This window comes from Falco punctatus (genome assembly GCF_963210335.1).
Source record: "Falco punctatus genome assembly, chromosome: Z".
Lineage (NCBI taxonomy): Eukaryota > Metazoa > Chordata > Aves > Falconiformes > Falconidae > Falco > Falco punctatus.
The window spans coordinates 84,302,564-84,327,155 of record NC_137586.1 but is presented as its reverse complement, the minus strand read 5'-3'; the positions used below and the strand labels follow the sequence as shown (position 1 = coordinate 84,327,155).

Sequence of the window (24,592 nt, the reverse complement as noted above, 5' to 3'; positions counted from 1 at the left end):
TACCCATTTTCAGTCACTTTATCTGGTGTGTATTATGCAATTTCAGGTTTTATACATGTTTCTACCAAGTGTTTTAGAAGTGGCTTAGGTGAATTAAGAATTAGTGCACTATGTCCTTGCTGGAGTTTTGTACTCATGTTAGGATTATTATTCTTGGTTGACTCACTTGAGGTGAGTCTGGCTGTTCTGGTGAGGTATGGAAGTTTTAACCTAAATGATACTAAGTGTAATGGAAAAGTTTTGTCAGGTGGTAGTGTCATGGCTTTCTGTAAAGGGGATCAGATTCTGTGTTAATCTAATCTCTGCTAGAAATTAATTTTCCAGCTGAATTCTTTTATTTGAGAATGCCTCAATTCTTTGCTGTCCAGGGCCTCAATATATAGGTATAATTTATATTAAAAACATTAATTATATATATTTTTATATAAGAATTATAAATAAATAATTATATATTACCTGTTACAAAGGTAATTGATGTGAGTCATGTGATACACTGCAGCAAATGCATGGTGTAAATTCCACTGCACTGAGCCTCTTGCCGTCACTGCTGGTTTCCCCTGTTCCTTCCCTTTCTGACCCTGAGTTGATCCGAACTTGAAGCAAGGTACTGCAGGTACAGCGCTAGCATTTGAGATTTTGAGCTCTTGTCTGTGAGGTGTCGCAGGTGGTGACTGTGTCACAGATCCCTGGGCAGGAAGGCACATCTCACTGATCAGCAGTAGCCTCAGTACAGATGGTGTGCAGTGTAGAGTCCGTGTGAATGTTGAATTCTCTACAAGGGACAGTCAGGACCAGGTAAGCAAGACTCCCTAGCTTTAGTCTGGTTTTGGCTTGGTAAGAAGGAGGTGAGGAGGGAACATGTTAGCGAGTGAATAGAAAGGCCGAGATGTGGCAGCAACATTTCAGGGCACAAAAATAGCTCAGAATGGGAGTTGCTTTTTTGGCAGAAAATGTGTATGTCATAGCCCTCACTTCTGGGCGAAAAAGAGCATTAGCTTCTGGTCTGCTCAGGCTGAATATGTTTTTGCTGTGATGCATGCAGTTTTCTTGATATATGACAGTTGCGGCTCTGTAGTCTTCCTAATTTCCCGTGATGTATAATACTACATTTCTGTTTATTTTAGTTTTTGATAGAATTCAAGAATACCCATAAATCATCTGTGCCATCTGACTGGGTTATGGTTAGCAGGTACGTGAAATGTCTTTGAAGTTTGTTCTATTTTAATATATGAGGGAAAAAAAGCAGTATTTTGGTATTAAAATTAATTATGTACACATTCTCATTGCTCCATGTGTTTCTGTTTTGTTTTTTAAACTGAAAACCAACCAAGCAAAATTGTTGTGTCAATTTATTGCCATAGTAAGTTTTGCTTAAAAGCAAACCAAACTGAAAAATAAATGGAGTTCTTAAAATGTTTGGGTTTACATTGTAGATTCTTAGTGCACTATATTAGTTGCTTAATCTTTCAAATTACATGTACTGGTGTCAAAACTATGATCTTGATTGAATTGTGCCTGTTGTTTGTACACGTGGGTCTTTTCTTACTTTGTTCAGAACAGTGAAAAGTAGCTGTTTGTGCATCTCAGTAAACTCAGTGTATTTAAAATGTCATTTTACTTATTCATACAGACAAGCTTTGCTTTCTTTGGTTCTCAGGGTTATGTAAGCATGATTTTTAGATAGCTCTGTATACTTTTTCCAGTATGTGAAACAGAGATGGAGTGAATTATGTAGTTGGCTTTTTTTTCTTTTCAGTCATTTGTTTCATTATTTAAACAGGGTGAATACCTTAATGTTAGCTCAGTGTTAGGATGTGTAGAGTCAATGTAAATCCTGAATTCGCTGCAAGGCCCAGTGTATAGTGTGTGAGCATGGACATCTCACGCCAGAAACAGGCATAATCAGGGTCAACTCTGAAGTGATGTTGTATTCACTTGTGCAAGAATTCAGTATTAAAAGTGCACAGATTAGACTGAACTAAGATGCTGAAGAACAAATTACAGCTAATCTGGATTTTGTAAAAGAATGCCAGGGAATGCCAGAGTGAGCCCTTAATGAAACTGCGTAAATAAATAGCAAGTGCCCCAAATGGAAACTAGCAAGACAGTCGATATTTACTAAGTTTGTTTCCAGCTTATCATGAAGTTTTCATCTTGTAAAATGATTTTTTTTTCCTTGGAGTTCATTGTATATGCAATCAGTCATAGAAGAGTCATTCATTTGTACAGTGTATTGCTCAACATCATTTTGTGATATATATAAACTTCAGTATTATATGCTATGTTGTGAAAGACATTTCAAAAGCCTTCTGAATGGTCAGTGGTGCAGTAGCCAATCTGCACAGTAAATATTATTAGAATCAACAGTTTGGTACAAACAGTAAAATATTTTTTTTTTTTTAACATCCATTTCTCAGGCTCACAGAGGGTAGGAAAGCTAGTCCAATTTTTCATGTAGGTGGTGTAACTGATTGCTTAGTGACCTTGATTTCCTATTTGGCTTTTTTCTCTCTTCCAGCACAAAAGCTGTCAGCCGTTTCCACTCTCCTTTTATTATAGAAAATTACAGACATCTGAATCAGCTCCGGGAGCAGTTAGTCCTTGACTGCAGTGCTGAATGGCTAAATTTTTTAGAGTGAGTTCACAAAATAGTCAATTTTTATCATTGTATTTTATTTTATTTTACTTTTGCTGTAAGAACAGAAAAAAAACCCCATGTTTATCTAAAAATAGAAAGTTGATCATGCAATTACATTGCCCACAAAACTATAGTTAATTATTGTTCTTCAATTTAAGGCATCTGAAGGCAAAGCCTGTGCAGACAGAGTCCTGAGACCAGCAGTGTTGTCTTTAGATTTTCAAATTCTGATGAAAATACACTATTAAATATGTATAGTGGCTCTCAAAATTTCAAAATGGATATCACAGCATTAAGAACCTGAAAGTGTAACTAACAGCGAATGGCTGAAACTGAATCTAGTAGTTTTGTTATTGAACTACAGTGTAAGTGAAATGAAAAAATAATCTGTTATACAAGCTAACCAAATTCATTTTTAATATTAATTGAAATAGAGTATGGTTTTGATGTTATGTGTGCCATTACTAAAAAAAATAATAAATTAACTACATTGCAGTGTTACTTGGAGTTTCTGAATTAGGAATGTTCAGGGTGTTTGGGCCATTACTTGATCGAGTGTGGTTCTGTATGGTAGCCCTGTGACTGACTGAGTCTGTTTGCTAGAAAGTAATCAGAGTGTTGTTGCCCCTTGCAAGTGGCGCGGAAGATTTGTTTGTCTCCGATCAGTCTGAGTGCATTAGTTTAGCTATTTAGCCAAAGTTTCTTTAAAATGGGTGTTTAAAAAATATTTCTCAAACTTGTGAATGCCTTTAATTTTTCAGGTGTTTGGCTAGCAATGTTTTTTTGTCCCTCATGTCATGCAATGATATTTGGCTCACTTTCAGCTGTGCTTTTTTCGCCACTGCAAAAACTTAACAAGTATCTTCTGAAGTTGTCTCACTGAATCTAACTGATGCCAAGGTTTGCCTCCTAGTAGGAACCCAGCAATTCTGTAAATTTGGTAGAAACTAGAAAAACATTCTAATTCACTCTTCTCCAGATGCATTGCCTTTGAAATACTGTAAAAATGGTTCTGATGCATAATTTATTGTCACTCTGTTAGCCATGTAAGTTTGAGTAGACCTATTTTAACCTTTCTTCACTTAGATCAGCTGCTTTTCATGCTCACTTTGGTCTTCTCCAGTAGTGTTGTATGATAGCAGCATACAACAAGGAAAGACCTGTGTGTAGGAAAGTGTTCCTCTTTCCCACCCATCCATCTATTTACTGATTTATTTACTGAATTTTGCTTCCTTACTGGCTTTATACTCCACATGTATCTTTGAGACTGGGGGGCGGGGGAGGGGGGCGGGGAGTAATTCTAAGAGAGAATGAATTCTACTGAAAACTGTGTTCTCCTGGTAATACTGTTATTGTACTAAGTGAAGTAATACCATAAGCAGAATTAATGAATTTTCTGTTGTAAATACCAAACTTTATTGAAATTGTAGACAACTGCTGTTTTCAGGCACTTCTAGTTTATTTTTTTTGACTCTTAACTTACGGCTGAAGTGAATTGGTAGTTGGGATTCAGTTGCCACTGTGATAAATAGTGGCATTTTTGTAGACCTCATTTAGGCATCAGGAGTCAACTGCAGACCCTTTATATGCTAGCTAATAAATTTCATTTTGCCTGCTTTTTTGTGCTTAAAAATAATTCACTATTACAACTGGAGCATGAAGTCCATCTTGATTAAGATTGTGTCCTCATATTATAACTTAATACACTGCTGGGAGATTTGAATTCAGAGTAATTTAAAGACCATAGGGGCCCTATGAGAAGCATACATGGGATACATTTTGACAGTACATTTGTATCTGTATGAATTAATTTTTCCCTTTTCGTTCTGTTATTTTTCCCTGTTTTGATATAGCCATTTTAGTGAGCATTATCACCCTGTGTCTAAAGCAGTTGGTCACCTAGCAACTGTCGACTGTCTGTTCTCATTGGCCCAGGTGGCTAAACAAGGAGACTACTGCAGGTAATCAATTTTTAATTTTTATTTAGGGTTTTATAGGAATTATAAGAGAGCATTTAAAATAAATTTGGGTTTAATATGTGTACTGCAATAAAATGTATTATTAAAATTGTTTACAGTAGTTTCAGCTTAATCTGATTTCACAAAGAATGCTTCTGGGCTTAATGCAAATCTGTAAACATCGCAGTTCAAATTTGACATCTCATGTTTGTCTTTTGTTTGGCCTGAGTCTAGTAGGTGATAACTCACATATCTATAAATATATTGTGTGGAAATTTTTGTGTCCTTGCCTTCCCCCCCCCCCCCCCCCCCTCTGTTTTCGCCCTCAGCAAAGTCTGAATTTATAATGGCTTTCCCAAGATTCTAATGTATATGGGGATATGTTTCAAAGACGTATTTCAGGCAAATAAAAGGTAACTACTAGTGCCACCTTCCAGCGCCGTGATGATGCCTCACCTAGGATCCTGTGTTAGATCTGATGAGCTGTGCTCCTTCCTCTGCCCAAGACCCACACATGCACACCAGGCACCACAGCCTGGGACTCTGGGGGTGCCATGGCTGTCCCCCAGGCTCTCCGTGGTGGGGACACCTGAACCCCCAAGTCCTGCTTCGCCAGAGGTTGGTCGAGAGCCGGCTCCTGAGCCTGTACACTTTGCAACTTTGGTCTTCCTCCCCTTCATGAGCCCACATCTCTTGCAGCCACACAGAGACAGTCAGTCTCACTGGGGTGCCTTCTTCCATACCATGAGGTCTCTGTCCCCAGGAGCATGGGACACTCACTGAGCCACTGCTTCAGCTTGCCGAGTGCTGTCCTAGAGACCAGCACTTACTGTTTACTGTAGACACCCGTGCAAGGGCTGCTGGTTTCCAGTCCTCAGCCATTCCCTCTGCCAGACAGTCCGCACGCACTCCTGAAAAGTACACGTGTAACTTTGTAAGTGTTGTCATTGTGGGGCTGAGCGCTCAGCCAGTTGTGTAGGAATAACCATATGAATTAGTAATATTTGAGACCTGCAGAAACAGAGCAAATAGTGTATTAAATGTATGTGGATGGAGGGAAATCAACATAGCATTAAAGGTAATATCGGTCATTTCTGGACTGTTGGGATCTTGTGTGCCTCTATCGATATCTCTTTGAAAGTAATTGCTTGCTTAGTTCAGTACACTTAGATTAGAAAACAAACCGAAATGTGATTAATTCACTGTGCAGAGCCTAAATAATTCACTGAATTTAAGAGTGGCTTAAAGCTCATAAACTGGCAGGAAGGAGTCTTCTTAGTGAAACTTCAGCTGCAGGGAAGGTGTCAGTAATTAATTTTGGAGGACTACCGAGGGAAATACGGGACTTTTGTATTAACTAATTTAAGTATTTCAGAGAAATGCTTTTTGATTAAGTGAGGGTTGTTTCATATCACCCTACCTGAGGCATGTAAATGAGTTATGAAGTCGGGAGGCCAGGTGCTCCACATTGTTGTTGGAGAGAAGGTAAGAACCTCATGCAGTTTTGAGGTGTCTTAGGACCCCTGTGTTGGGAGACTCATCCTTTACACAGATTACGTACAACATCAGGGCTCTCAGGCAGCAGTTAGATAGCTAAAGATGATAGTGTAGGTATTCCACTCTGCAGGTTATGAATTTTTTTAACTAAGGAATGTGGTTGGAGAGGTAGTACGCCACTAAAGGATGTTATGCATTCCAGAGCAATTTACTTTTTTTTTTTCTTTCTTCTTCTTCACTTTTTTTGTTTTTTTCCCTTCTCTTACTGCATGACAGGTGGCTATCTGATTGTGGGAACACAGGGCAGGGAAGACTTTTTGAATGACTGTGGATGAGGCCCAACTTCTGCAGGCCCCATTGTATGAAACCAGAACAGGCAGTCAGCAAGGCTCATGGCTTCCTGAAGCCCTGTTCTTTCTCACAGTTATGTAGAAGGAGGCTTGAGCAATTAAAGGGAATTATTTCCAAAGACAAGGGCAGAATTTCAAAATGGAAAATGGATCATTTAGCTGTCATCTCCCCCTCTTGAATGCAAAGTGGAGAGGTACAGGAGGAAGTGCTTCTAGGCATGTGCTCCTCCCTTTTCAGACCACCACACTACAGCTCCAAACAACCTACCCATCCAGAAAATGGAGAGTGAAATTTCCTTTCTTTGTCCCCAACACTTAAGACTGTATTAGTTTCATCTCAGCTATGCAACTGCTGGAAATACCTTTATGCTAAAACCACCACACCATTATCAGCTGGCACCTCTTTCCCCAGTGCTTTGCTTTCCTAATAATGGCATTTATTTTATCTCCATTTTCCTTTCAAATTGCATCATCATTCTACAACCCAAGAAAAATCACTCCCCGCATCTTGTTTTCCCTGTAAACTCCATCCAAACTGTTAGTTAATTTCCAGTCAAAAAAATCTGTAGCTTTATTCCAGTATTCTCTTTTTTCTCAGCTGCTGCCACTTTCCTAAGTTACTCCTCTTATTTCACAGTGATTGTACTTCTAGTGTAGGAAAATGTTGCTGAGACATGAAACCACATTTAACTCTTCATTGAATGTTTCAATTCAATGTACAATGAAAAAGTAAACCTAGGTTGCAGAGAACAAAAGTAAATCAGAGTCATAATTCAGTGGGACGTGCTTCTTTTGCATTTTTGTTCTGTAAATAACACACAGCTCTTGGAGAAGGAGATTACCAGACGTGGAGGTATGTAACGTAGAATTTTATACATGTTGTATTTGTACACATGTAGACAAATTTGTAGCTAAAGTGGAAGCATTTGAAGGAAAGCTTTTTTTTTTACATGGATTGGAGATGAGAGAAAAAAGTAAGTAATATTGATCTGGTTTGCATATTAGTTTCTCAAAAGGTACTGTCATTTCAGTGTTTCAGCTTAGATAGCTCATTCTATAGATGGTTAGTGTTTGATGACTGTTACACCTATTTGGGAATTGCTGTCAGATTATGAGAGCTGCCAATGTTTATAGGAGAGCTACAGCTCTATCGCGCTGTAGTCTTTGGTTTGTATTAATGTGTTATCCGTCATAACATACATAGTGGACAGCTTCTGTCGCTCCCCACACTCCAGTTAGGACTTAATGTCATAACAGGCTGGACTAGTTCATCAGCAAGATCATTTTGAGAATATGAAATGTATCTGCAGAAGGTATCACTTTGCAGAAGTTGGTGCAGTGGTGGGAAGAAAGCAACTTGTCCTCCAGTTTGAGGAGTTTGTTACTGCTTCTTTGTTTTGTAGTTCTGAATAGTTTTTTAGAATACACATAAATGACTGAAAACATTCCCTAAGTAATGAAAAAAATGAAGAAAATACTGTAAAATTTCGTTAGCTAATCTGCTAATTTTTTTTATAACTGAGTGAAACTAAGGAAGTCTTTTAGAAATATTTGATGATAATAATTCATTTTTATAATTTGTATTTTTCCAGAAAAAATCTGCATCATAGATGAGCCTCTTGCAGGCTTTAGTTACAGTAGTTCTAAATAATGTTACAATAAACATTGAAATTAATGTCTCTTCCTTTTTGCAGACCAACTGTGCAAGATAATAGTCGAGAAATAATTATAAAAAATGGGAGGCACCCAGTGATTGATGTACTACTGGGAGAACAGGATCAGTATGTTCCAAATACCACTAACCTTTCAGTAAGTACTGAGATACTGTTTGAGCTTCAAATCATTCAAGGGAAGGTATCTGGGATCTGCTTCTTGGCCAGGAAGTTAAAAAAAATAATCTAATCATACAACTGTCTGCTTGGTTGTATTTCAGAGAGATATTGCTAGATGTGACCACATCTGTTTTGTCCTTTTTCTGGTATCTTGCAGCTAGACACTCTCTTTCCAACCTTGTTCAGTCTTAATGGCATAAAGAAAAGAAACATGATCTCAAAATTAGGAAAATAAAAGCTTCAAATGGTTATTTTTGAAAAACAAAGTAATAATTACAGGGGGGTTTAAGGAGTCTACATTTTGTCATAACTTTTATCTCAGATTTGTGGAGCTTCTAATATACTAAATAGTAACAACTTAAGTTTTTGTGTAACATGTTTCCGAAATTAATTCCCAGATAGCTCAGATATTTTTTTAGGTATTTCTCTACAATGTGTTTTAATTTCTTTCTGAAAGTATTAATTTCATACAGCTTTCCTCAATCTGACCAAGCGGACTTTTGAGCTCTGACTCTTCACTACGTAGTATTTATACGCTCTGTAGACTGCGCATTAGTTGTAAGAAGCCTTTCATATTAACATGTGAGAAAGATCCCCCCTGGCAAGGTGTAGCTTGCAGGCTGTATGTTGCCCATTAAGTCTTCCTCTGGCTGTTTTCTGCAATAGAGAATGATGCTGAGAAGTAGTAAGATTATTTCTTGCTTGGTATTGTTGTCAGTAGGTCAAAGAAAGGGGGGCCTGCTACTTAACGTTTTCTGTGCAATGTTTCTTAAATTGTGTAACCTAAATCAACTAAAATTGCTATAAATATGCACTTACAATAGGTAGGAAGCATTGCCATATTTTATTTCATGTATCTGTTTCTGCTAAGCATATTTTAGTTTTTTCCCTCTTTTTTGCTGAAAACCTAAAATCTGTCTGTCCTTTTGACATTTTTTGTAAATATTTACCTGTCTTACCTTTTTTGACATACTATATGTTTGTTTGTAATGAATATAAAAGTTATGCTTGCAGCTTAACTCTGAATATGTAACTGCCTTTTCATACAGTACATACTGAAAAGGTATGAAATAAATGTCAGGTTGAGCATTGCTGTGATAAACACCATTCAAATTTATATGTATTTCTCAGGAAATAGTTTTAAATGCTGCTCTGTACTGAACAAATGATACAGATACTGTACAGTACTTCAGGGAACGTTTTCAAAATTATTTGTCAACTCCAAACAAGTGACAGATGGCATTTACACAAAAATACAGCATTTCATTCAGTAATCACCATGCACTTTCCCCTGTTAGTTCCATTCTTACGTTGGCTTCCTAAATACTGAATATTACAAAATAAGGTGATCATGGTAGAATCGCTCTTCCCTCGGCTGTTGGTTTGAGTCCTCTCCTCTGAGAGAGGTGGGTGGGAACCTAGTTTATTACAGTGCCTCTAGTTTTAACCTGATGTTTTTGAATTAGCAGTAAAATGCATCTCCTGTCAAGTTTTCAGCTGAAATGTCAAATATCTAACTTTAGGAAAAGCTTTCTTGCAGTGCCCTGAAACAAAGATCGTATTCTTCTGCTCCCCCTCTCCTCCCCAAATATCCATGGATTATTTTAGTACTTTTAACTTCAGCCATAAATTCCAGTATGTTAGCTTATGGTTGCATGCAATTGTAAGGGCAGATGGGCTTTCTGGTCTGATGTTAGAGCAGATGTTGTTTCTGAAAGCTGGCTTTGCAAACCGCTCACCAGTCTCACAACATGGTTGGAGGGACCCTGGAGGGTTACCAAACACGTGCAAGAAATGTGTGGATTTTAACAGATGAACTCATTCTGGTTTTAAGTATCTCTAAATTGTGTTGTGTTGAGCAAAATGGTGTCCCTGACAAAGTTTTAGTAGCAGTATTGAAACTGATACCTTGGGGGACTAGAATGTTATGAGTTTTGTTCCCATATGTCATATGCATTTTATTACATCCATCCTTTATTCCTGATAATGGCGTTTTCTGGTTTTTAACTTCACTGCAGCTTCCTTATGGATAGATTTTCTTTGCAAAAGCTAGACAGTTTTTTACATATAATAAGTACTGATTGCATGTATGTTCTGTGTGATCTGGAGTATGACCTAAGTGACAGTCCTATCTGAATTTTGCTTGCCTCCCTATTAACAGAATGAACTACTGATTTAAAATTGGATCTGTAAAGATTGTGAAGTTTATTCTGTGGACATTGTTGTTGTTGTTGTTGTCACAGTGCCTGATCATTTCCAAGTTTCCTAAGTAGCATGGCTAATGTTCATTTATGCACAGCTTGTCCTTTCTTCCATGTCCCTCCCATGGGGCAATGGAATATGTTGACTTTTGGTTAGTTCATTGGTTGTTGGATTTCATAACGTGCATCCAGCAGAAGGGAAAAATCTAGTTGTCTGAAGTCCTTGCGTAATTTAAGGACTAAGAATCTTAGTCTTGATTCATACTGTGAGAAAGCTTTATAGATTCATTGATGAGTTTTAACTTTGTATTAGCAATTGTCTTGCGCCTGAGGAAGACAGTTTTATTCTGAAGCCATAGGCACGTATCAGTACTGTAGAGAGTCTTACAGCCAAGACGACCTCTTGCATCTGATTTCATTTTCCATAGGATTTCAGGGTTATGCACACTGATCCATCAGAGACTGGATACAGTCTGCTCACAATATCTGTGTTGCAGTCAGGTATTGCCAAACTCATCAATGTCTTGATTTTGTGTTGTAGCCAGTCTGTCTGAATGTGCTTGTGTTGTACTAAGGCAAGCAGTTATGAATGGGTGTAAAATGTAGATCAGCTCTTTGTCTGCCATATCTTCTCCCCATTTGGCAATGAGAACTCTTTAGCTGGAGAGGAATCCAGATCACAACCAAATCAGGACAGCACTGGCTATGCTGAAAGCTGACTATTTTTGACCTTTCTCCAAAGAAAACTACACAGAGAGTTCTTGGAGTGCTCTTATGGCTCCTTGGTGGAAAAAGGGAAGGTTCCCCCTCACTGTCCCTTTTGCTCAGAAGTAATGGAAGTTGATGATGATGCTTTTCTCTCACCAGCCTGGAGAGATCTCAGAAAGGTTTATCAGTCTCAGATTTCATAATGTCTTAAAAACTGAATGTGATGAACTCCAAGAATTAAAGTAGCTGTTCACCTAGAAACTGAAACTTTAATCCTAAGGACTTGTCCTGTATCCCTCTAAGCACACACACTAGACTTATGAAAGCACCATGTGCAGGACAATATATTTGACCACTATTTTGTGTTTGCAGGGAGATGGTGAAAGGGTCATGATAATAACTGGACCCAACATGGGAGGAAAGAGCTCCTATATAAAGCAAGTTGCATTGATCACAGTCATGGCACAGATTGGCTCTTATGTTCCTGCAGAGGAGTCAACAATTGGTATCGTGGATGGTATTTTTACCAGGTAATCTTTAAAAACTTGCTGTTAAGTTTCTGAAAATGTTATTGTGGCAGGGGGTGTGTGTGTGTGTATCAAAGCATAATTTCATTTTTCAGTTAGGACATTAGAATTTGTATGTGAAACTTCCTTTTTCATGTTAAGTACCTGCATCAGTCATATCAAAACATCAACATGTTTTTATTCTGATTTTCTGGTAAGCTATAGTACTTGTTTTGGAATCTTTGAATCTTTAAAGGATGAGAATGAGAATGTTAGTGTGTCTGTCTTGATTAAGATCTAGTTATCTAAATTCATCTGCCTGAATGGACATCTCAGCCAAATTTACTCTGCTTGGTGATAGCCAAATGATGTTTGACCTAAAATGAGTGCTGTCACCTCTAAAAATCATGTTACAGTTTCTACTGTGCAGTACATTTTATATACTCACAATATTTGAGGATTTTGGACTGTGTATATTCTATGCTTACTATCCTTCCTGCACTATCAGTCATGAGCACACTTTACTTGATGTCTTTTAAAGAACAAATAATGGCAGTTTGTTTCACTCAGTCTCATTTTTAAGATAATGCTGATTAATTTTTAAAGATTATCAGTAGTCAAAACATCTGTATTTTATAATTCAGTAAGATTTTGTATTAAATAATCCAGTATTAACAAGGATTATCCATCTGGTTTTTCCCCTTTTTCTTTAGTTAATATTAATAGTAATTAGCTAATAATTAGTTAATATTTAGTTAAATGGTTAAGAGGAAGAAAGAAACCCTGAGTTTATGTATTGCATTCCTTCAGAAATCTAGGATGGTCATTTCAAATTGTGAAAGATTTTCAGTGAAGCTGCTTGTATGTGCATCTGTTTAAACTTCTGTCTTCTATGTAGTGTAATTTGAGCAATCGATTGTACTGTTGGAATAGGCATTAGCCATTTGTGATGTTCTTCCAGGATATTAAATCTTGACCCAGTTGTAGCTTTTCTTCCAGTAGAAACGTTTAGGAGAGTAATTGCATCATAATTTTGCTTCAGCCTGTGGAGTATGGGGGTGTTCCTTGCTGTGCATCTCTAAGTAATGACATCTAAGTAATGACCCCTAGTAGGTGAGGTCTTTTCTGTCCTGCTGTATTTGATTGTCACTAGGCACAAAGTGGTTTTCACTGCCAGGTCTGGTCTTTGCCTAACTCCTACTTCATTTTCTCCAAATAATCAAAGTCTCTCCAGTGGGAAAAAGAATAGCTTACCAGATTCTTCAGCTCGGAGGCTGAAGGTGTACAGATTCTGTCCAGTAATTAGGTGCCTCTATTTTGGGGTTTTTTTTGGTGTGTTTTGTTGTTGTTGTTTGGGGTTTTTTGTTTGGTTGGAGGTTTTGTAGGGTTCTGGGAAAGGTCTTAAAGTATGTAAGACTGTCAGGCCAGGTAAATGTGGTGTTATAGTCAGGGTATTTTTTAGCCCTAGGAAATTATCCTTGTAATAGTTTTTAATGCCTGGTTGGAGGAGAGAAACAACAAATTCAGCAGCCACATGTTATGTCCTACATTGTTTCTTTAATGCTCTGTCTGGTTGAGCGTACATTTCTGAAGCCTCAGCTTTGGTCAAGAGCTCTCCTCTGGTAGGGAATGAGCTTGAAGAGGTGGTAGAATTTCTCTTGACTTGTCCCCAATTTGACTTTTTTGTTTTGTTTTCTTCTTCTGTGTTTTGTTTTGGGGGTTGTCTTCAGTTGTGTGTGTGTGTTTGTTTTTTTAAAATTAGGATAACAGCTATTCAGACTTCCTTTCTGTACTGCCACCCCAGGGCGCAAGTCTTTTGCTGGAAAACAGGATTTTTTTTGTTGATAACTTGGGTATATTTTTAATCTTTTAAAAACATTGCATGGGAAGATGTCCGTTTCCAAGTTATTTTCATCACTGCCATGGTGTGTTGTTTTCTAGATGCTGCTATTAGCGTAGCACCCCTGCTGTGAGGGATGCTTTACAGGCTGACTCTGAGGAGTTCTGTGCATCAGGAACACCAACAGTTCTGCTGCTTACTAAATTTTTTTTAATATTGGTGCTTTATACTGCAGCTTCTTTTGTTTGTAGATGGCATCTTCAAAGTGTTGAATTTATATAGGTTTAAGAGATTAACATTTGTCTAGGATTTGTATCTTGTGTTCTAAGTAGGGTTTCCATGGAAATTGAAAGGTTGCTACTATGGTTATTCCTTTGGATATATTTAGTATTTATGTATTATAGCTTCTCTAAATTGACTTTAAATACTGCCTTATATTAAACGTTTTTAAAGGTGTGAAAGGAATTGTATTGCTTACAGGTACAGTGAAAATAGGAATGATCCATCTTCATTACTGGGTGTATAGACAGAACACAGTGCTAAGGCTAGTCCAGACATTTCATAGTAGGGTTGATATTTTCATCCAAAAGAGGGGAAAGAGAGAGATTCTTCCACTGCATAATGCCCCTAAGCCCAGACAATACGCTTTTAGAGCTCTGTACATGGAAAACTTGGAGGGGTTGGGGGGGTAATTTCCTCCAGTACCCTGCTTGTGTGTTTCACTTGTTAAGGAAGTCTCTCTGATTGCTTCTATAGATTCTCCCAAATCTTACCATTTCTTACATGTAAAACCAACCTTGCTATTTCCATGGCTATGCTTTTTTCCTAATCCTGAGAAGGGAGTGCTAGGGGTTGTAAAATAAGTAAAAAGTTGGCTTTATCATGAGGTGGCTCCAGCTTCATAACATCAGACTGAAAAGACACTAAATTATTCTCCATTTTTCTGTATTTTTATTTAAAGCTATTTTTAGAGTACAAGTCTATATTCTGTTATTAAAGTGTTTGTATAAATTTCTCACTTGAATTTCCATACTTAAAATTTTCTTTCATGAGTACGTGTAAGCCATTTTTGTACAAAAAAGTTACTATTTTTCAGACTGCATGCTGTGCCCATTATTTAAGGGATATCTATGTAGTATGAAGGAGACAATATTTTGAGATAATTCTTTGATATTGATATTTTCTTCTTCCTTTTTTTTTTTTTCCCTTCTCCAATAAGAGGTAATGTTTCCATGCAGCCTTTGCTTAAAGAATTTAACTTAATCAGTGCCATTATATTTAAGGCTTTTAGAAGAGTTTTGGAAAGGTCAGCAGCCATATATTAACTTTGAATGGGATTTGAGTATTTAATTATCTGATGCTTGAAAATTCTCATCCAAGTTTCTCCCTGCAGTAAATGGGTTCAATTTTTGCTTTAAATTAACCTTCAGTTTGTATTAGTCCTTCTAATATAGTTATTCAGATATTGAAATTAATATAATGTTTCTCTGCGTGTTGGTGTAGAAAGACAAAGCAAGCATGTGGACATGTGCATATGGAGGAACTAATGAAAGAAATTCTGTTGACCTAATCATGCGTTCATAAGAGGTGATGTTTAGCTGCTGAAGAGAGCTGACCTTTAAAGAGGTCCTACTTACCTCTTAATTTCTTACAGCTAGAAAACTTCAGCCTACTTCCTATATGCCACCAGTAGCTCTTCATGAGCATCAATTTTCAAAACAGAGAATGTTGTAACATTTTGAAGGTAAAATATGTTCAGATAAGCTAATTAATAGTTCAAATACCAAATGCCTGTATTCAAGATTTTAGATGTTAATTTATGGGAATCACAAGCTACCATTAGTAAGAATATTGTGAAGATGACAAACTCAAAAGAGGTTGTGGAGTCTCTTCTGGAGATACTCAAAACCCATCTGGACTTGATCTTGTACAGCCTGCTCTAGGTGAACCTGCTTTAGCAGGAGGTTGGACTAAATGACCTCCAGAAGTCCCTTCCAATCCCAACCGTTCTGTAATTCTGTGAACTCCTACCAACTCTAGGTGACGGTAAAGGGGCAAACAAGAAATTCCGTATTAGAGCACTTACCTGCCTGGCTTTCTCTTCTTGTGTTGAAATAAAAGCTATTTCACTTACTTCACTGTTCAGACCTAAGTCACACTATGGTGTCATACATTGTCCAGTGAGGTTTTACACCATCAGCTGAATTTGGCATACTGTTAAAGGTGCAGTTTCAGTTGTCTGAACTACGACACACCATGTTTCAATTGCATTTGACTCTTGCAGGTTATGTGCTGCATGCTTAGAATTTAGAAGAGTAAATAGAAGCATTAGTAAGATGCATGTAGATCATCCTGTCATGCACTTTGTCTCTCTCAAAAGAGTTATCTTGCTGTTTACAGATTCTCAGCATGTCTTTAATCCTCATGATGGCAAAGAAATACAGAGTTTCAGTTGTCTTAAGAGTGTATATTTCGCTTTGTGTAAGACATGCAGTTGCCTGCACTTGAAGGCAATTCTCTTGGTATAGGCTCTGCACATCAGATCATCTGTATTTAGGCGTACAGAACTTTGTCCTACATTTTGTCCTTGTAACAGATAACTGAAATGTATTTTTAACATGGAGGACATTCCTCATTGCCGAGTCTATACTTGGGACATACTCAGTTCAGGTTCCACTGTATATCTGAAAACATTGTGAAAACAGATGGTGGTTGCTCACCTTGAGTAGGGAGGGATGGTTTTGTTGTTCCAGCTTGTATCACATGTCTGTATACAGGGTCTTTCAGATAGACATGGCCACAAGCATAATCCTGCATCTGTCTGTTCTACGGCTCAAGCTGCATAGCTCTTTTGGTATTTTCTTGTCTTGTCTGTCTTCCTTGTATAATGATTTAGAACATGTGTAATAGTTGTTCATACAATGACCTGATGCTTCTGATTGATTCAGCAGAATCTGTGTCCTGCTGAGGTACTTGCATGTGTGCCTGGCATGCATGTGGTCTGTTTGCATTCCCAGGTATGGAAACAGAAAGAGAGCATCAGGTTCAGGCGGTGCTTCTTGAAGGTGTCTTTGAAGGCAGTCTTCTGATCCCAGTGCAGAGACCTACCTCATTGCTTTTCATACACAGGAAACTGCTGTCAGCTTTTGTGATCTCTGGGTCTATAAGGAGAGGGAGAAGGCGGAGGAAAGGAAAGAGTGTTTTCTACACTGGTCAAGAACTGCCAGCCTTATCCAGCACTGAAATAATGAGGGAGTTTCACCCCCCTCACCACTGACCTTAGGTGGGTCATTTTATTTCAAGTCCACTAGCCAAGATCCAGCTCCAGCCACATACCTTGCCAAGGAGTGACAATTCTCAGTTGATCGATAGATTCAGTAAAGGGGAGGAACTTTGATTGCTGCAAGGGACCACAATGCTACTGAGAGACTTGCCAACCGAAGGTCACCTCCTGCTATTGAAGATTTCAGTTGAGGATGTACCCATGTGTGTGTCGGCTATGTCCTCACAGCTGTTGCATGTGGTGACACAGTTCAGGAGACTCTACGCAACCTCTCACCTGCCCAGTCTTTCTAGAGTCTAAGAAAACATCTACAAACAGGCTCTACCTGCCTTTGCAAAGACATCCCTTGTGGATGCATTACTTGGTTTTCCATAGGGTACCGATCAGTCCCAGACCAGCACCTCACTCCAGCCTGGTGCTTTTATCCCAGCTGAGCCTGCTTTCTTGTGGCAGAGGGACACACTGTCTTAGAGGCACCCCAGTAGTGTCCACCAGATAATCCTTTTTCTTCTAAGAAACAGAACAGGTGCAAGGAAAGCAAGCTCCTTCTGTCTTCTCAGTTCTTTAGACAAAGTGACCATGCACATTTCAACCCTCTACGCGTCAGCATAATTACATTATCATTCCAGTTTAAAGAAGACATGGCATTTTTTAACCCTCTACCTGGCTTAACATGGTGACACTGATGAGATTAAGTTTCTCTTAGTCAGTAGGAAGCTGCTTTAAAGGCCAGGACATTCATCACAGAGTCTGTCCATGTGGGTAACTCTGTTGTGCTGTTCTGCCAGCTGGTGGCTGTACTCCCCTTGCTGCCTGTCAACACTTGCTCTGCTACTGCTCAGGTAGTACCTTCAACTGATCCTGAAATCTGCAAAGCTCGTATGTGGCCCATTCCACTTAAATTTGTGAGTGGTGCACACTCACATGGCAGAGGGCTTGATGTTATATCAAAAAAAAGCAGTATTTGAATGCCTGCGTGGCTGATGTGACCAGTACTTCTCATTTCCATCATCCTGTGAGCAGAAAGACCCGTGTCAGTCATGTGCAGTTGGGTCCACGAAGATGGAAGAGGAAATGACATTTGAGTACCCCAAAGTGACGTTTCTGGTGTGAGTTACTACAGCCGTTGTGGATGCTTTCACTCATATTATTTCTCTGCCTTCATTGTTGTCACCTAAAAGAGAATTTATGGGCCAGAAAATAGGGGAAGTTTGTGGCTGTGCCTCTGTAGGCTTGTGTGGGAATGCAGGATACATGGAGCCCTTGGCCTGCTTCTCGTAACACCTGCAAGGACTGCAGGTGTCTATTTCTACAGGGTATGCGCAAGAGGGCTTTTCCCATCAGCATACCATATTTGGTTTTTTGTTTGGTTGGTTTTTTCCTTGTGCCAGAAAGATCTCATGTATTGTCGATGGCATGATCACGAGCTGAAGAGCACAGACTTGAGATGTGGAGGGCTCAGGAGAGTGTACATAATACATTCTTTCTGTCAGGTCCTCTTTGCTGTACGCAGCAGAGCGTGGCTATTCCTCTGCCAAGGTAAAAAGCGAACTGAAGTCAGCTTCTGACTGTCATATTGCTCTCCTGTGCAGGAGAAGTACAAGTTTATTCCACCTACAAGTATATATTACAAAGGCAGAACTGTGACCAGGTGTAGCAAATTCTTACTTTTGATATAAGCGACCTTTAGGAACACCTTGAGTTGTTTTAAGGTCCCCAATGCTTACCTTGTTTTGGCATGGTCTAGAAGACAAGACATGATAATCTGGAAAGAAATGCTGTTAAAGCTTAGAGGACAGTATAGGGGTGAAGGATGTCTTCCGAGTAAACTGAAAAACACAAGAAAACTCAGCCCTTTATTAGTCCACAGTCCTTAAAGGCTGTGCATCAAACATGCCATATAATTTCTTCTGTATGTTTTATTCAAAGTGTCTGTTTGTCTGATCTCTAAATGGTGGAATTGACTTTCAAAAAGGTTGAGTCTTACAATAGAGATATACCTGCCTAAATACTTTAACAGCTATTTAATTCTGACAACCTGACAAACTCATATTACTGTTTTGTCAAGTGTGTGGAGCTGAAAGAAACTAGTAGACAAACCTCACTGTCTTCTTTCTAGACAATTTTTTTTTTAACCAGATAAAATGCTTGTACTTACGGCATCATTACAAATTTTACTGTGATTAATAATCATGATGGAAAGCAAACATTTGGACAGTCAGTTTTGGATGTTTCTATTTATTTTTTGTTTGCTTCATTGAAATGGTTGCCATCATTAAAATTTGAAATATATTTGAAATTGCATGGTCTGTTTTAACAGATTAAAACGTTTCAAGCTTTTTAAGAGTACATATAAGAAATCTTGAGAAAATCAGAAAGCACAGGATGGAATGGTATGTGAAGCAGGAAAAAGAGAATGTTTCTGTTGGAATGGAAATTGGGAAGAAGTTTTCCAAGTACTTTTCACAATAAATTAAATCTGAGGTAAATCACTTAGGAATAAAAGCAAAATAGTGCTTGTATATATTAATGGAGATGAATGTGCCATTGGTCTAACTGCTGGTGGCAGAATACTTCCCAGCATTTTGTGACTGGGCAAATAACGTTGCACTTAATTTCGTTTCCAATTTTACCCATTGATCTGTAGAAGCGAACTGCACAGGAGTAGGACAGAGGGGGAAGAGTTTTGTATTTAAAGTAACAAATAAGTAACGAGCTGCATTATTTGAGAGCTTTGCTGCAGAAAAGGTGCAACTTGCACAGCAATAGGCAAACCAAGGTTGAAAAAGAGAGCACTTTGACCAGAATGCAGCTTGTTATATTCTTTGACACTGATGCATTGCTCAGTTCACAGATAAGCTAGATTTGCAAAGAGACTGCCCAGGAACTCACTTGTTTGAAAACGGTTTAGAAGTGTTTTTCACTAGAAGTCTCTCCCTCCATTGTGATTTCACTAAACACGATAAAGAAGTGGACATCCTCTGTCCAAAGCTGCTCTACGTATTTAACTGTGATTGCTGAAGGCGCAGCATGCTGGTGACCTTTTAAAATGGTTACTGGTGTGCAGGACAGACTTGCAGAGCTTTTATGTCCTAAATGGACTTGACCCTCTTACTGCTATTCCCTTATGAGCTGAGTATGATGGTATTGTTTTCGCCCCTTGAGGCAGGGTCTACATTTGTTTTGTGATAAATCTTAAAAAAACTATACTATACTTGAAATTATACATGAGAGATTACATAATCAGGATTATTATTTTTTTTTTAAGCTGATTAAAAATCTTGCCCTGAAGTTACTGCATTGTTACCATTTCAGGATTTCTCTGCCTGTTTCAGAATTCTTGTGCTGCCCACAGCCTCCAAAATTAGTTAGATCATTGAGCTGGACTGGCATAGGTTTTGTGTATTCACGTACTTTGTAATATTAAGTTGTTGTATGACAAGCTCTTCAGTATTTTGCCAGAATAGCATATAGCCTCTCATTTTTATATCACATGTGAATTTTGATGTTCTTAACTCAAAAGGCAGTTACCAAACTAAAAAATTCCTTGCTTCCATTTATTGCTTTATTCAGCTTTATTGATTTCTTTGAGGCTTACAGGGTGGGATTATGAAGATTAGTCTTCCTGTCTGTCCTAGAAATATCAGCTAAATCCCAAAACCTGGCATGAAGATTCAGCTAGTCAGCTTCTTCATACCTTTATCATAAAAATTTAAGCTATGAAATTCTACGCTTGAGAGGACAGTTGGGTTTGGCAGGGCAGCCTGCAGGCATCCTGTATAATACAGGAATCACCAGGAGACTGAATGCTGAAGTGAGACTGTGGAGCAGTTTATCTCCGCAGAGCAACTTGCCTGTACGTTACCTGCTTTTGGCCGGAACTTTGGTTGATGTCTTGTTAGATTTAGTATTTACCTTTTTTTTTGGTTGTTTACATCTGAAAGTAAATGTTTGTATTTAAAGTCATTCAGATTTTCTTTTGGAAAAAACCCAAATTATCTCAATTTGCCTATGTGGGTAGACTCTGAAAGATAAGGGTCAGAGAATTTAAAAGCAAAGGTACTTTTTCAAATCTTTATTTTATATGTATGTCGTAATGCTTGCTGGTTTTGCCATACACATTACTTTATGTATTGTGCAGAAAAACAGGGAGACATTCATACAAAGCAATCCCAAGTGACTGGCAAGTCGACATGGGAATTTTATACACCGACATGCTAAAGAAGTGTTGTTTGTGTTGCTCAGGGAAGCAACAATGACAGTCAAACAGAACTTGTTAGTTGTCAAGAACCCAAAAGCAATATTCAGAAATATTATTTCCTTACGGCAGAGTAATTTGTTTCATTTTGTTCTTGCTTAATTGTATTTGTGTTTATTGCCAGAATAACAGAAATTACTTTGGCCTTTCATTTATGGTTACAGTCATATAATAGACCTCTGGGGTAAATAATTCCCAGTTGTCAGGGGAAAAAAAGGGGGGTGGGGGGGAAGTAGTGTATTAAATACATCGCACCTTTTTTTTATCACATGGAGATGTTCTTTTTGAAAAAGAAGAGAATAAGTAAAGGTTTAGTTAGTGTTGTTAAATTGAAAATTATTTTGTTCTGTTTTTCTAGAAAAGTTATGTGTTGGATGTATCACAATGTTTGAACTGTAACTATTTCTGACAGTGTTCTGTAGCTCTGTAGAAATAAATTCAGCTATACTATGGATATCTTTGTAGCTAATTTAATTACATTTACAATAATTTACAATAAGTCTTTTAATTTCTTCTGCATTTGCAGTGTTAGGTATATATCATATATGTGTAATAGTATATTTAACAAAACAGTCTTTGGTTCACATACATGGCATTTCATAACATCTGTAAATACAGCTGTTTTGTTTGCAGGGGTTTAAATCAGGCTTAAAAATTAAGTCAATAAAAGATGGTTATATACAGCGAGATCTGTAAAACAGTTTGTGCTGCATATTGCAATATTCCTGAGAGGGATTTAAAGGCTTTCACCATAATGGGGGGTGGGGTGGGAGCAGAAAATTTGCCTGTGAAGCTGACTTGGTATTTTACAGCAAAGTTGAAACTCTTACACTGAATGGTGGTATTTACTTTTCTAAAACGCTTCCATGTGATGAGTTAACCTAGCCACAATTTGAATTGGATTTTCTTTGGTGTCCACAGGTTTAAAGGGGAAAAGTTCACTTGCGCTGAATGCTTCAGCTATTGTCCCTAGTCTGTTGCTATAGTTTCTGCTTTTTAATCCCCCTTGGCCTCAATCCTTCAGCTACATGTGCACATTAACTTAATTACCTTGAGTTCCCTTGCTGGAATCCAAGAGTAGTAAGTCTGCATATTTTAGGGTTGGGTTTATCTTTGTCTTCATTTTTTCAGCTTCTTCAGGCTAATACTGATGGTTCACAAATAAACACCCTATAAGTTTTTAAGCTATCCTTCAGCAAAATTATTGTACTCTTCATCTGCTCTGTCTCTTGACAATCAGTAACATTTATTCAGTGTTAATGGTTTCCTGCAGAGAAGTCAGGGTAAAAGCAGGTGTTTGGAGCTTCGGTTGCTTAGTAGAGCTTTCATAAACTTCTCCATCTCGTACTGGCCTTCTGGCATGTGCTGCCTGCGCCGGCAGATCGCTGGGTCTGAAGGAGAAGCTGCAATAGAAACCTCAGTTTGGTAGCTGGGTACCGGAACAAATCATAACTTTCTCACTGAGGGCAAGAAAAAAATGCTAAGTTCTGTGTTTGAATAAATGTCAGAGTTGATGGACCTGTGGAAAGCATTCCATTGATACATTAGGTATAAAATCCTTTGCACGTTTGAATGCAGAATTTAAGGTATTGCTATTGTGTCCTTGTTCTTCTAGTGAGTACCTCGCTACTCTGAGAGCTCAGCCCTCATGCCCTGTCAGCCAGCTGCTGTAGGGTTGTGAGTAACATGGGCTGCGGAAAATGGAACTTAGACTCAAACACGAGTTTTAAAATACGATGGAAAATTTTAGCATTAACCAGAAGTCGGCTGAATTATCTTCACAGTGAGTGATGTATTTGCTCCAGGTGATGTACCAAGTATTTTTAAGGAGTTTTTCATATTATTGAGGGTATCATTGCTGAATTTCAGAAAATAACTTTCTCAGGTGTTCTTCACTAGGTAATGTAACAAGCTTTTGGAAGAACTGAATTCCTGTTGCCTTACAAAACATTAGGAATGAGAGGTTATTGGTATAACTTGTCACTCAGTTACTGTATTGACCTAACCAGTATTTTGTCTTCTGAACTCAGTCCTACCTGTTCTGTCAGTTGAGGTGAAGCTTTTAAAATATTGAATGTTCACTGCGATCCATAGATGTTTTTCTTTCCTGTGGCTTTCAGCACAAAATCAATGCACTTCACATCTTGAAATCTAATCCTGTTAGATATGTTTCTTTTAATATACTGAGGTATTTGTGTGTGCAGCATGCCTCTGTTGGCCAGGTCTATAAGATAATGAGGATTTAAGTGATTACTTGTTCTGGCTATTTCAGTTACCTAGTGGTGTAGAAAAGTGGGGGGGGGGGCGGGAAATGGTAAAAACCACTATGAAACTGGGTGTTAAAATTGCTTTGGACTTGATTTTCTTTCCAGAATAATGCAAAATACGTATCCCTAGTGGTGTTAGCTTTTACTAGTTTCATTAATTTCTCAGTGACTGAGAATATCCTGTGTCTACAATAATTTACAAAATAAAAATGGATTTTATATTAAATGTGTAATGCATTCTGTCAGGCTTTTCAACAACTGTTCTTCTAAATTGGGTAACACACCATTGGTGGTACTTCATTTAAAATTTGCAAATAAGCAGTTGTAGAAATGGTTGAGCATGTGTGTGCATGTTGACTGTAAATAGCTTAGTATTGTGAGCATCTTCTGATTTCTTGTCATTGTCACCCACATAACTTTGCACACATTCACTTTGTAGAAGTTGCCCATGATTAATGCAAAAATAATAACTATCCTGATAACAATGCTTTCTGTCACACTTAGGATGAGTTATTTTTTAAAAATTCTGTAATTGCAGTTTCTGTAAATTATTTTTTCTTATTGTCAGTTTTTGGTTTGAATCAGTAAGAGCTTGATGGAAATGAAGTAAGTGATTTACCAGTACTCTGTGGGGGTGTGTGAAGCATTAGTTTCTTGCCAGTGAACTGTTATAAATTTGCAGATGCTCTCTTCTAAAGAATTACTTGATAAATTTTCATTGTATATGGAAAGTAGCCAAAGTCACAGCATTTAAGTTGGGCTACTTTTACACTATCCACTGTGAAATTCTTATTAGTCTGATTGTTTCTAAAATACGCAGGGCTTCAAATGGCTTTTGTGGGCAAAACTGAACGATTGTTCTGGTTAGAGGTGTTGGGGCTCCTGGGACCGCAGTAGGAGAGGACATGCAGTATTTAGCCTGCCAGTGCTCCATTTAGGATGCCTGTTCATATTTTCTTGGCAGACCAGTTTGCGAGCTACTTTTGATTTTTAACCTGTGAAGTCTCAGTGTGTGTTTGCTAGATGCCTAATAGACAGCCAGTAACTGAGTTCAGTGGGAGATTTACTGAAGTGTTGAAACAAAATTGCACTTGTGTTCTTCCATTGATGTCAGGATCAGTATCAAGTTTTTCTGTTCCCATAAACACAATCTTCTGTTCCCATAAACACAATCTTCAGGTAATACCCAGACTTCTGCGACCATTTGTTTTCTGCAGAAACCAACTGAAACTTCAGCTGGGAGGAGTTTTTTCT

At 38.1% G+C, this 24,592-nt stretch overlaps 1 protein-coding gene across 4 annotated transcripts in view; it reads left to right on the top strand.

Moving 5' to 3' along the window:
• MSH3 (mutS homolog 3) overlaps positions 1–24,592 on the top strand; it is a 113,293-nt gene that overhangs the window by 76,794 nt on the left and 11,907 nt on the right. For 3 of the 4 annotated variants that reach the window (XM_080372458.1, XM_080372457.1, XM_080372456.1), the window contains exons 16-20: positions 1,125–1,189; positions 2,519–2,635; positions 4,492–4,599; positions 8,138–8,252; positions 11,557–11,714. In XM_080372458.1, the coding sequence (XP_080228584.1) occupies positions 1,125–1,189; positions 2,519–2,635; positions 4,492–4,599; positions 8,138–8,252; positions 11,557–11,714 (563 nt within the window). The remainder of the gene's footprint in view (positions 1–1,124; positions 1,190–2,518; positions 2,636–4,491; positions 4,600–8,137; positions 8,253–11,556; positions 11,715–24,592) is intronic. The other variant, XM_080372459.1, reaches the window with a different exon arrangement.